This window comes from Myxocyprinus asiaticus, chromosome 2, assembly GCF_019703515.2.
Source record: "Myxocyprinus asiaticus isolate MX2 ecotype Aquarium Trade chromosome 2, UBuf_Myxa_2, whole genome shotgun sequence".
Classification (NCBI taxonomy): Eukaryota; Metazoa; Chordata; class Actinopteri; order Cypriniformes; family Catostomidae; genus Myxocyprinus; species Myxocyprinus asiaticus.
The window spans coordinates 51843797-51857647 of record NC_059345.1 but is presented as its reverse complement, the minus strand read 5'-3'; the positions used below and the strand labels follow the sequence as shown (position 1 = coordinate 51857647).

The 13851-nt window shown below is 39.3% G+C and overlaps 1 protein-coding gene across 2 annotated transcripts in view; it reads right to left on the bottom strand.

The window, feature by feature from the left end:
* The window catches only part of cgnl1 (cingulin-like 1), a 238340-nt gene extending 224830 nt beyond the window's left edge, over positions 1–13510 (bottom strand). For both annotated transcript variants that reach the window (XR_007898753.1, XM_051712876.1), the window contains exons 1-8: positions 13370–13510; positions 8154–9806; positions 7887–7981; positions 4638–4743; positions 4170–4271; positions 3701–3849; positions 2145–2286; positions 1429–1641 (exon numbers count right to left, since the gene is read on the bottom strand). Coding sequence is in view for 1 of the 2 variants with exons in the window: in XM_051712876.1 (XP_051568836.1) it covers positions 1429–1641; positions 2145–2286; positions 3701–3849; positions 4170–4271; positions 4638–4743; positions 7887–7981; positions 8154–9755 (2409 nt within the window). In the remaining variant the exon portion in view is untranslated. The remainder of the gene's footprint in view (positions 1–1428; positions 1642–2144; positions 2287–3700; positions 3850–4169; positions 4272–4637; positions 4744–7886; positions 7982–8153; positions 9807–13369) is intronic.
* Positions 13511–13851: the final 341 nt, after the last annotated feature.

Below are 13851 nucleotides of genomic sequence, written 5' to 3'. Positions count from 1 at the left end.
AAAATTTTTCACATTGCTGATTACTAGAGCTTTGTTCAAACATCTTCATATGGTTTATTGGGAAACCTGGGATCAATTATGTAAACTCTAATGCAAGTATAGGAAACTACAACATGGGGAATAAATGACAAATGAAAACAAATCAAGCTAACTTTTTCTATAGACCTCCCCACATTGTGTCATCTGTAATACCCCTAGTCTGCACAGTGACCCACTTATTGGCCATGTGCAATAGCCCCTGCTATTTGCATATGAAACAAACCCATCATTCATTTTCAAAGAAAGAGAGGGAAGAAGAGAGGGACAGAGACTAGCTATCCACCCCATCAGTGCCTCATTAGATTAGTGACGGCCTGCCACTGCAATTAAGCAGTGCTAAACTCTGTTTACTGCTTTACCCTTCAATGTTCCTCCACATGGGGCCTTCTCTCCAACACTAAAGCCATAAAGAAGAGGCGCATGGTAACACTCGTTCTGCTTGGTGGCTTGGTCTCTCTCTTAAATGCCCAGAAAACCAATATCCATAAATAACGAAAACCAATCTGTAGATAGATATAATAATAAAACCAAGCACTTTTCACCTGACATCTGGATGTAGTTTGCAGCTCTATTACAAAAATAAGCACAATAAGCTAGCGTTACACCAGATTTACTGTGGCATCGGACCAAGATATAACGGTTTGTCTGTTTACTCTTTTAAAATCATTCAATCTAAATGGAGACAACAATGGCCTCCTTTGGACAGGAAGTTTCTTTGTTGCAAAAAGGAACTGAGCTAAATTGCAGGCTAAAATAAATGTAGTAGCACATTCAGATAGACGAGGACATGTAGGAGCTCTGCCAAACACAAAAAGGACCCCTGTGGACATCCTCGGACTACCACGATTACTACCTCACTCTTTCTCTTCCTGTTTTTTCTTTTCTTCCTTCATGCTGGAATCCAACCTGTTTCCTTCAGTTCTGCACCTACTGCTTCTATGCTGGTCTTTCTCATCTGTTTTCCATCATCTGATGGCAACCTCTCAAAAACATTCAACAAAAATGTGGTTTATCAAACACACTCAATCTTTTGTCAATATTGAGAATAAGACTACTTAGAAGCAAGTCACTAAGAAATGAGTTTTTCTATAAAATCTGATGACAAGGCTGATAACCTAGAAACAGCTGAAAGTACCATAGTGTACTTTCTTTCAAAACAATATCAAGTGGAAATCAGATTATTGTGATAGAATATTGAGTGTTACAAATAATAGTCTTAATATATGTCATGATTTTAACATTACATTATGCCTTTCTAAAATACTTGATTCTGATTTGACCAATCGCAGCATTCTGTGGTTAAATATTTTTGTCTAAGGACTGCTAGACTGTTTAAATGATTGTTTTGCAGAAGTACTGTATGTAAAGGTGGGAGATGAGGTATATCACCTGTTTGGCTTCCTCCACAGCCGTTTGCAGCTTACGGATCTCCTTTTCATATTGCTCTCGAAGTTTGTCCACCTCTTGATCGTGAGTTGCCACTTCGTCCTTCAGAGCTCCCTTGAGGGCGGTCAGCTCCCTCTCGCGCCTCCTCAGCACATCTTCCTGCTCTTCTTTGACTAGGAGCAGATCCTGGAGGTCTAACTTTAGGTGCATCAAGTCCTAGAGAAGACAATACATGGTTAGATTTTAAGTATCATTGGAATATGCAAATTGCTTTGATCTGTGATGCTATAAATTGTTGCCTTAATAAATAAAGAGCTTTTAATACGTTTATGTAAATGAAGCTTGCAATTAATGTTATCTAAGTAATTTAACATTTATCAATGTATGTTTAAAGGTTAAGTGTGTAATACTTTTGACGTTATGTAGAATATGGAAAGTCAACAATATGTAAGCAATTTATAGGTTTATTCCCCTGAAGTGTAAACACTATGGACTATCAAAATCTCACACTGTTTTAGAATTCCAACCAACCCAACATAGCAATATAATCCAATGGTGTAAGTTTGGGGTGGGGCTATCTATTTGTTCAACCAATGAAAGACAGGGGGACTGTTTGGAAAGTTTTTTCCAATTCTGTTGGTGCAGAAATTACACACTTCATCTTTAGATCTAAAAAAACGTATTCAAGTGTAATATGCTGTACTGTTTTAGTACTGTACCTCCATCATGGCCTCTTTCTCTGTGCTGTCTGTTTGAGACTGTTTGGCTCCATCCAATTCATCATGCATCTCTGAGAGCTGGTCCTGCAGGTCTCTGATCTCCGTCTGGTACTGCTCTTTCTCCATCTTTACCTGAAAGAGTCTGACATACACACAAACACATTCAGAATACATGCAATCTTAAGTTAAACAAGAGACATCTTGCCTGGCTCATACCTGTATTCTCTATCTCTACCAGTCCAAAGTCCAAACCATCATCTCATAGAGGATACTATCATGTCTACATATGAGAATACATATGGGTCAAGATGGTCGAATAGTCACTCAACAATGAGTTTAACTAGTTTATCAAATTTTTGTCTTTAAGTTTTGATATTTTTTAGTGATGGCTTCTAGACGACACATCAAGTTAAATGTAGTTCAACTTTTAAATACGTCTCAATTCTGTTCCATTACGTTGCTCTCCGTCCAGCCATTTTTGAACGCAAGAACACATCTTAAAGGGATAGTTAACCATCAAAAAAATTTAAATTCTCTCATCATTCACTCACCCACATGCCATCCCAGATGTGTATGACCTACTTTCTTCTGCAGAACACAAACGAAGATTTTTAAAAGAATATCTCTGCTCTGTAGGTCCATACAATACAAGTGAATGGTGACCAAAACGTTCAAGCTCCAAAAAGCACATAAAGGCAGCATAAAAGTAATCCATAACACTCCAGTGGTTTAATACTGTATGTCTTCTGAAGTGATGCAATCATTTTGGGTGAGAAACAGATCAATATTTAAGTCCTTTTTTACTATGAATCTGAGATTTATAGTAATAAAGGTTTGAAATATTGATCTGTTTCGCACCCAAAATGATTGCATCACTTCAGAAGACATACAGTATTAAACCACTGGAGTTTTATGGATTACTTTTTTGTTTCCTTTATGTGATTTTTGGAGCTTGAAAGGTCTGGTCACCATTCATTTGCATTGTATGGACCTACAGAGTGGAAATATTCTTCTAAAAATCTCTGTTTGTGTTCTGCAGAAGAAAAAATTCGTACACATCTGGGATTGCATGAGGGTGAGTAAATGATGAAAGAATTTACATTTTTGGGTTAACTATCCCTTTAAGTAAACAACCACTACAAAATGCGTCTAATTGGAGTTAGCTGAACCCAAAACCACCCTAATTACACAGGGCTTCCTTAAAATTAATCCACTAGTCAATTAGGTAATCCACAAAATAATTTTTTTTTTGGGGGGGGCGCATTTTGCCTTTATTTTAGAGGACAAAGGAGTGTAAAGTAGGGGTGGGAGAAGGGAAATGGGATAGGGACATACTCGAACCTGGGTCCCCGTGAGCCCACAGCTCTTATGTCTTGAGCATGTACACAGCCCACTGCTGTAAAGCTGCTTTAAAACAATGTGCATTGTGAAATGCGCTATACAAATAAAAACGACTTGACATAGTATAGTAACGCAGCTTTGACCGACTAGACAATTCTGAAAATTATGTTTTGCACATCCCTACTAGCTCCTGAGCCCATAAGACTGTGTCTTACTCCTCCAGTGTAGTGCGCAGGTCATTCTCTGTTTTACTAAGCTTGTTGCGCAGTCTGCTGCACTCCGCTTGACTCTGGTCCAGCTCTCTCCTCAAGTCCTTCATTCCCTCTCCCACCTTCTGTTGAGTTGCGCTCAGATCACTGTGCTTCTGCAGAGAGGGACATAATAAGACATGACACCAATGACACGAAATGACAAGGATCTTACTGAACTTTTCACCCCACATTGTCTGTCTGAGACACCGGATGGCTTTTTTTGGATTTAAGGCCCAGTCTTTCTAATAAGCCAGTAATTGGTTAATATGATTACTTATCTTAAGTGGTGATAGGAGTGGGATTTTCAGTCTACACAGAAGCTTCTAACAGACTGGCTAAACAGACAGAGCAGGGGTCCAAGGTACAGTTGACAAGTTAAAGTTGTAGAGGCATTAGTTGAGAGAAAATGCACTGGCAAGCTCAGAATATTTACCTTGCTTTCATCCTCAAGCTGTTTCTTAAGCTCAACAATCTCTTTTTCCAATGCTGCTTTCTGCGCTTGAAGGGCTTTAGCCTGGGCTGCAATGTCTGGAGACTGAGAGAGAAATGTGCAAACAAGTTCTCCTCAACACAATATCACAGAAAGCATGGATTTCATATAGAATCACATCAAATTTCAATTTTTACACTGTTCATGCTTTTATAAATGTGAGCATCTAAACCCCAAAAATACAGTGAGAAAATGTAGGATTTTGGTTGGTGCAATGTGGTTTGTGGCACCATGTGCTCTGATTTTGCTTGCATATGTTTAAACATTAGCCATGACTATGCCATTCGCTTAGTAAATAACCCCAGCAGGCCTTTATACTTTCTCCAAGACAGAGACTAAGGCTCTCTTATAAGAGGCTCATAGTCTAAGCTGTTTGTTGAACCCAATTACAATGCCACAACAACAGCTCACTTTGTTGTCCCCTTGCACGTTCCCTGCTGCCCGTGACTTCAAGGTCTGGATTTTTTCAAACACCAGGTTGACCTTCCTCTTTGTAGTGTCATCGTTATCATTGCTCCTGCAAAACAAGAAACAACATGCTCAAGTTTATTAGATGGTTTGAAAGTCTCAAGCCATTTCACTGAGCCAACGTGTGTATGTGTGGATCAGAGTATAATCCCTGACATTTCGGGCTCTGGCTCTTTGCCTGTGTTGAGAGTACAGAGTACTGAGCTTTGATGTGTCACCTTATGACCTGCCCACCCTAATTACTTTCTTCTGTTAACAAGTCACATGCCTGGGAATGTGTGTCTGAGCAGGGGCGCGGATGCCTGCATGTTCCCAGTGATGCATCAGCGAGAAAAACAGAACACTTTACTGCCATGAGTATAAACCAGACTGGAGAGTTGAGTTACATTTCACAAAGAGAGAGGAGAAACCAACAGACCAGCACCACCTCTCATTAAAACATACACACACCTCCCAGAGAGGTGGCTGTTATTAACGGTTTCATGACGTAAGCTGATGTCGCTAACAGACAGATGTCATTTCAGAACATTGCTGACAAATGACTTTGTTTTGACCTAGCTTCATTACAACCATCATCGACCCTTAACCTGCCTCCGCTACGACACGTGTCAGTGAATGGTAACTAACCACTACCTCAGGACAAGTCTTGTCTGTTGTGCTTGTTAATAAAGGTTGCCATTGACCAGGAGATATTTGATCCGAGATCTGCAGAACTTCACAGGGTTCACAGACACAGATGTATAATCCGCTCACCTCGCCTCCCTCCATGCAGCACACAAGGAATGCAGAGAGGGTGGAACTTTTGACATCAAGAATATGGAGTTTAGGGAGGGCACAGTTTCAGCTATTCACTCGAGCAGGTTGGGTTGTTTGGCACCTATTGCATGCTTTTAAAGTTGTGCAATGATCATGCAGGATTTAATGGGAGTAGGATCCAACTTTGGTTTTAGGGCTGCAACTAACAATTATTTTGATAAATTGACTGATCTAGTAATTATTACAACGATTAATTGACTATTCAGGCGATTACTGCAGTGATTATTTAGACAATTCAGCTTGTGCCTCGAGTTAAGAGGTTGTATTAAACATCTGCTTACTAAAAATAAAAAAAAGGATGAAAGCATCTTTTTAAAATACCTCTAATTAAAGTTGTCTCGTTTTCCATTAAAAATAGCTAAAAATCCTTAATACAAATACATTTATCTGAGAAGCAACGTATAAGATATTTAGACCTGTTTTCAAAGAATATATTTTGAATATACAGTAAGTGTATTTTTTAATATGTTTATAATTCTGCCAGTGCAGTAAGACAAAATACACTTAATATTCATGATTATATTCAACATTCTCTACAAACTGTTTTCAATATCTTCTGCAGTATAGCTCTTCAAGTAAATGTCCCTTGTTTTAAAGAAGTTTATATTGGAAAGATTTATTTTGGAAAACAAGCGACTAATTAAAAGACTAATTAAAAGTTTATTTTGTTGCATTGTATAATGGGCAAAGACTACCCTCTATCACCTTTTTGTTCACTTGATATTGATCCGTCTTTAACTCACAAAAAACAAACTCTCTCTTCTCAATAGAGCTGCGTATTAGGGCTGAAACGATTAGTCAACATTATCGACAACGTCTACAATAAAAAATTAATGTAACATGATCACATTAAACTCTAATGATGTATAACCAAGTGAACAAATAGACTTATATACAAAATACACTTATATTTAAGATACATTCTCTTAAAGCAAGTCTAAATATCTTATGTTACTTCAAGTAAATGTATCTTGTTAAGGATTTTTAGACAATTTTAAAAAGGAAAACAAGAAAAGAAAAAAAAAAACACTCGATTATAATAGGATTTTTTTGCAGTGAATTTCTTTACTGAATTAAAAGTTTCTTTAATTCAGTGAATGTCATTTAGAGGTGTTTTTAAAAGATGATTTTGTCCTCTTTATTGTTAGCATGCACGTTTAATACAACCTTTTAAGTCGGGGCACAAGCTGAATAGTCGGTTAAGAGCTAATGATTAATCATTGCATTAATCGTCAAATAGTTGAATAATCATTATAATAATCATTAGATTAAACGATTATCAAAATAATCGTTAGTTGCAGCCCTACTGTGTATTGCCGATTTCTTCCCGATAAGATTCACACTGCGTGATATATATTATGATCAATACATTGCGAGTCATTGCATTATTATCTGAAGCTGTGGAAAACGAGACAAGCATCACCGTGCGAGAGAGTGAATCAGGCGTTTAATCTCTCTTGCTCAGATGGGTTCACTTCACGCGACTCACAGAAGAGGCTCTGACCACACAATGCCAGTTTCGGAGATTGTGCTTATCTAGATAACCAGCTTTCTTATTATTTGAACTTAAATTAAGGAAGCATTAAAGATAAAACGCCGGGGTGTTTCGTTTTTAGAAGCTCTGACATGCAAGTTTCGCTCCTGCGGAACACCAGCTATGCTTTATTTCATGACAACACTGCTTCTGTACTTACTTTACTTATTTTATATAAGTCCCCCATACATTGTGATCTACATAACTTTAAACTGTTTCAGGCACTCAAGCTGCAGTGCTCCTCAGCAGCGCTCTCGTGCATCATCATTAGAGTTTCATATGATATCATGTTATGTTAATGGAGATCAAACGACTATTCGACAACAATTTTTTTTTATTTTCAACTCTGCCGAGGAACATATCGCAAACATTGTGCATTCTGTGCACTATTATAAATATCACCAGTCATTTAGGAGGAACACTTTAAGTTGGAATGGGTTGAGGAAGAACTTGTTTTCTCTCCTGTAAAGTGTGAGAGAGAAGCTCAGGGTGGGAGGTGAGTGGATGAGTGTATTGTTGACTGGAAGAAGTGTAGGGGTGTTAAAATACTTGTACTGTTATGAGTCAGACTCTGTGGAAAACAAAATTCCAAGCAAATGTATTGGGTGAAAAATGTTGTGTTTGTATATTTTACATTTAAATAATTTCTCAGAACAAATGGCGAATGCTTTTGAGTGGGAAACAAACCTACAGCATTAATTAAATAGAAAAAAATTGCTTTTGACATTGTTAGGCATTAATGTGCACTAATATATGCCAAATAAAACAAAAAGTCTAGTTTGAATTTTCATTTATATTATGTTTAACCAACCCATTTAACATAATTTGGGAAGTGTACTCACCCATCTTTGAGGTAACTGAATAAGATCTGCTTTGCAGTCTCTTCATTTGTTTGTTGTGAAAGCTCTTGTTGACCTTTCAAAAGATCAGGCGTCACCTGTTTACAATAAAAAGTCATTTTTAGAGATCTTACAAAACACACGTATGAATGCATAAAAAAAAGAATGACTTGTCTATGCTGTGCCTTTTTTCAGGGGCGTAACTATCCATTTATGTTCAGACATGAGTACCTCACTCTATGACAAAAACAAAAGGCCATTCTTTCTTACCTGTGCATCCATTTCAGTGTTTGATGTTTTACCGTTGACACTAGGATGAGAAATGGATCCTGTTGTCAGATTCAACATGGACTTCATTCTCTGTGATGGTTTGGCTTCTTCATTTTTGTTCTCTACAGGCACAGTGGAGGGAAGACTCTGAGGCTTCTTGTACCCCAAATTAACAGCTGCATAGTTGGAGACTGTCCCTTGAGGAGAGCCTGGAGCACTGTTGACTTGTGCTGCATTTTTGAGGCTCCCCCTGTGTCCAAAAGTGGATGGTGGAGAGATGGGAGAGGCCTTCACTGCAGAACCCTTCTGTAGGAGCAGTGAAGGCCGAAGGAGATGCTCTGAGGACCTGCCTCGATTTCGGCTAACTTCGCCCAAGTAGTTAGCATCAACCCTGAGATCAAATGGCAAGGCGCTATCCACACTACGGGAGCGCTTTCGGTCTTCCGGGTTAATTCGATTCCTCCGTCCTCTCCGACCCCTGCGTTGAGCTGTCTCTTTGCTGTCAAACTTCTTGATGAGCTCATCCACACCTGGGATGGAATCAGTGTCAATGTCACGCCCTGTCCCAGGCAGAAAAGGGATGTAGCGCCGGTTCTCATGGCGGTTGATGGTTTCTGCATAAAGCTGGTCCAACTGGTCTTCCTTGGTTGGTGAGATGTAGCCCACAGAGGAGTTATGGGAGGGGGAAGACTGTAGCACCGGACCACTAGAGTCAGTACGCCTCAAGGGCAGGACGTCTGGTTCACGCCGACTTCGCTCCAGACTAGAGTTGGTGCTACTAGCTGAGCTAGGTGGCCTTGAGGCAACCTTGGTATGGTCATGATGGTTGCTGGCAACTGTAGATGTCTGAGGAACTGGAAGGCGTTTTGAGGGCTGGGACTGAGCCTGGTAGGGCATTGGAGTCTTGAATGGTGGCTGACTCTGGGGCTTGACCTGAGGTTTTGCTTGACTCTGGGGTTTGACCTGAGGCTGTCCCACAACATGGTCTTTGGACAGACCCGTTTGAGGTTGGGCATTGAATGGGAGTGTCTGGGAATTAACCTGAAGTTGGGAGTGTCTCGTGTCATCCAGCAAAGGTGGTTCCGAGACTACTTGACTCATGAGTGGGGAGTTGACTCTTGGCAGGGATGCTGGGTAGGGATTTCTAGTTTCAGCTGTAGGCAAACCTCGAAAGTTTTCAAGAGTATTGCTCTCAGGATCATATGGCTTTAGAATCTCTGGATGCTTCTGGAAGTTTAAAAGAGTGGACTGCTTCTTAGGATCTGAAGTCCCATTGTGAGGACCTCCATGTAGCTTCTGAGGCCTGTGATCCACAAATGGACCTTCGGGAAGATTTGTCCTGGCCCCTTTGGGTTCATGTTCCTCGTAGTTCTTAGTGAAAGGGCTTTCTGAGTCCATATACCCATTATTGTTTTGGGGGGCTGCATAGGGGTTTGGAAATCTATCCTGGTTATTGAGGACCACATAGGGGTGTCCATCTATGCCTTGAACTCTGATACTGAGGCCGTAAGTGCCATTGCTCTGGCCTCTTGTGCGGGAGGACGGTGTATAGCCTTGCGGTAGTCCAGAGTTTGGCATGCCACTAACTCTGTATGACTCCATAAGAAACACTTAGAAAACAACCAAATCCCTCTCAGTGGATAAGGCTCACCTCTGCAAACAAAGTCATAATCACATTATTACACAAGTAGAATGTTATGTTTACAGTAACTTGCAACTTATGTAAATCTTTGCATTTCTAACAGACCATTATGAGACACTGTATAATGTCATACAGTTTGCTTAATTTCTCAGCCCTAAATGAAGTTTTTGTGGCAAATGTATATGGTGGGTCTTTTTAGACCTCAAAAGTCACTAGCAAAGCCGTTTGTGAGATCACCCAACACAAACAAAGGCTGTTTGGAAAATCATAAGACCTACAAATTCATTTAAACAGATCCATCACTTAAGCTTTGGATTTTATTCTGAGACAAATTGTAGTGGGCAGGTGCCAAGATCTTTGTAGTTATTCCAATGAATTTATGGTCAGATTATAGTTTTCGGTGTTTCAATAAATTAATTCCACATCCTAACCTGGAAGGCCGACACACAAGCAAAAGTTGAATAAAACCGCTATTCAAGGACATCTTATCATTACATAAAGTGCAGCCAAAAACCTTTTTTTGCAACATCATCTAACACAGGTTTCTAGATAGGAAAACAAGCATATTCACTTTCTCCGAGGTTAAAGCATTGTGGAATGGAGTAACTAAATGCTGAAAACCCATTCCAAATGCTTGTCACAGATACACACAAGAACTTTCAGATTGAGAGACATGAGGGGAAAGCAAAGAATGTGACGGCAGTTCTGCTTGGTGCACGTTTTAATCATATTTTTAACGGGAGTTGATGATGTTATCGGATATTGCGATATTGTTTTAAATAAAAATATTGTGAAAATATTTCTTGCATATTGCCCAACTCTACACTTCATAGGGGCATGCCAAACATGCAGACAATTAAGTCACTGCGATTTCAGCTGCTTTTTAATCTCAAGAACATTCTTAACACTGCTGACTAAAGCAAACAGAGACTGCATATGGGTTTCATCTCAACAAAAACAAACATTGGCAAGAGGTAAATGATGCCACTGTATGGGGGCTGAGGTTAGAAAGATGAGAGGGAGAAGACGGCTTTGAGATTCAGTTTTCTTGAAACAGCTAAAGGATCCTCAACAGTCTATCAATAACTGATATCTTGTCAAGAGAATAACCCTGTATAAAATGTCAACATTGACATGAAAATATTCTATGTAATTTGATTCTTTGAGTACAACAACAACTTAAAAGTACACTGCTCAATATGACTGCAAAAAATAAAAAACAACCTGTTGCAACAATATTCTTGCTATTCATTCGTCAATGGCATCACCGGTTTCAATTCATTCAAAAGAATTTCTGTCATGTATAGGCCCATGCATTGAGCAACAGTATAATGACTCGAGAATAGGTAAACAAAGCTGCAAAAATATCACCTCACTACAGGCATCACAAAAGGCAAAAAGCTATTATCAGCTTCCTCTGGGCCCCACTGATAACATCCTTTACACCTTTAAGAAAACAAAAGATTGCATGAGTCGTATTGATGTCTGTGTTGCAACAGCAAATGGTATGACCAAAGCATGCGGCATAATGACATACGTGCAACCTGTGAGATCCCTGAGGGATTGACAATGAAGACAGCTTTGGTTCATTCTCATTTTCCAAGTAAGGAATCCATGCAATAAAGAATAAAGGTGTAAAGACTCATGACTACAGGTTGAAAGCATAAAGACTGGAAGACATAAAGAATCTATGATAAAAACTACAAAAATAACTTGGTCATTGACAAATAAGGTCATCACTATCAGATATTTTATTTTATGCACTGCACTGCTGCCACACGATTGGCTGATTAGATAATTGTATGGATGATTGAGTATTTGTGTAACTGCTGATCTCCTGGGATTTTCACACACAACAGTCTCTAGAATTTACTCAGAATGGTGCCAAAAACAAAAAACATCCAGTGAGCAGCAGTTCTGCAGATGGAAACGCCTTGTTGATGAGAGAGGTCAACGGAGAATGGCCGACTGGTTCGAACTGACAAAGTCAATGGTAACTCAGATAACCACTCTGTACAATTGTGGTGAGAAGAATATCATCTCAGAATGCTATTCTGGGATGTGGGTTGGTGCTGATTTGGCGGCACGAGGGGGACCTACACAATATTAGGCAGGTGGTTTTAATGCTGTGGCTGATCAGTGTAATATATGTATATGTGTGTGTGTATATATATATATGTATATGTGTGTATATAAAATTTTTATTTTTTAAAGAGATAATAATAAGACTATTCCACACTACTTTTTTAAAGAATTTCAGCTTTTAATGACGGTTACACCACTTAATGTAGACATTTTTTACTTTAACCCCCAGAAAAAAAATATAAAAATTACTTTAGATTCAATAATTGAAATTTTCTTCATAATAGAAGTGTATTCAAGTAACTTTTTTGTGTGAATTGCATTCTTGAATAACATAATAGATCCAGAAAAAAAAAGAAAAAAAAAAGTGTCACGTTATTGTCCCATCTACTACAAAAACACAAAATGAACATATCATGATGAAAGGAGAGAGGAAAGTCCTCCTCATCAGGCCAACACACTGGGGAGAAGGGACTCAAACTTTCCAGCTCCATAAAGGAAGATGAGAAAGAACAATAAGGGCGAGTTAAAAAGCAGCAAGCCCCCTTATCCACAAGGAACAGAGCTCTGGCGCAGAAAAAAAAAAGGATATGACATAATAGACTCTTTCAGCTGCTGTATCACATGTACTATACACAGAGGGACTCAGGGGTGTTTATGTGGCTCCTTTCCTCTCATTGTGTCAACTGGAAGTCTGTAGCTATGACAGGGAAACTAACTCACTGTGTGCAACTTCTTGCAGCATGGCCTCAACCTGGACTCATCTTCCATGGAAATTCCAAATAGAGATTTCTAGTGAATCTGTCCAAATTTAACTCTTAAACTTTGGCCTTTATGCTGACCAAAACATGGCTATAGGTACAGTAGCAACAAGAGGTGGTTTAGAAAAGTGATTTATGGATAATCATTCTCAATGACCTGTCTGTGATGACAGAGCAAACATTAGAACTCTTTCAGGAGGAATATTAGGAATGCTCCATCATCTAACAGTGAACATTCCTTTGTTTTTACATACAACATCAGGCAGATTGAATGGACATTATAAAACCAGATCAGATTCATGACTTTTAATACAATATAATTTCATTTGTTTTGCATTTCACCGTAGAATAATGCACAAACATTCTGACATTATTAATGCACATAGGCGTTGTTGGGGTTGCAATTCAATGCACTATGCAGCTAAACCATGCAACTGATTTGGCCAAAAGTTGGTTTCATTGCTGTTTGACACAATTAATGAATTCTAGGCAGTATCCCAAAAGATGTATTGCAGGTGCATCTATTGCGTAGTTATTGAACAATCGTCCAAATAATATTTAATCACTAAAAGTTTTGCTTTATAAGTTCCCATTACAGTTTGTATAAACTGTAGTTTCTTACTGTCCGAGTACTAACTCGCCCCACTGCTCTCTGACTGCCAAAGTTTCACAAACTTAAACGCCTTAACTATCACAGACATAAAACATCATGCAAAAGTTGTACTGCTTACCACCGTGTGCCGTTTTCACACAAGACGCGTTTCTTTGTTGACCAAGCTCTCTAAACAGCTGTGACACAAAGCGAAAGCTCCATTCTCCTTTCAGTTGTTGAAAGTCACTTGTTGCAGGTCTTGTTTTCGGAACAGTTTTACTTCAAGCACTCACGGGCTATTGAAGAGTGTAAAGCCCGCCCACATCACTCCACCCACCCGCTTCAGCGTCCTCCATCACTCGCGCCGCTGCAGCCTGATTCACGATCAGCTGATTTGTTCTACATGACAACTAATCGGGGCGCAATTCAGATTTAGGCTGATCTCAAGGCACAATAGCGCAGAAACTGGGAGTAGGCCCTCCGAGCCCTTGTGTTTTCAGTATCGGTGAAATCAAGTGTTTTCGTGTGATAATGTGTTATTAAGGACAGAAAGCAAGTGTGTGTACGTTTGTGTAGGTGTGTGTGTGTGCTTTATGACTCTTGAGAGGAAGAGATGGAGAC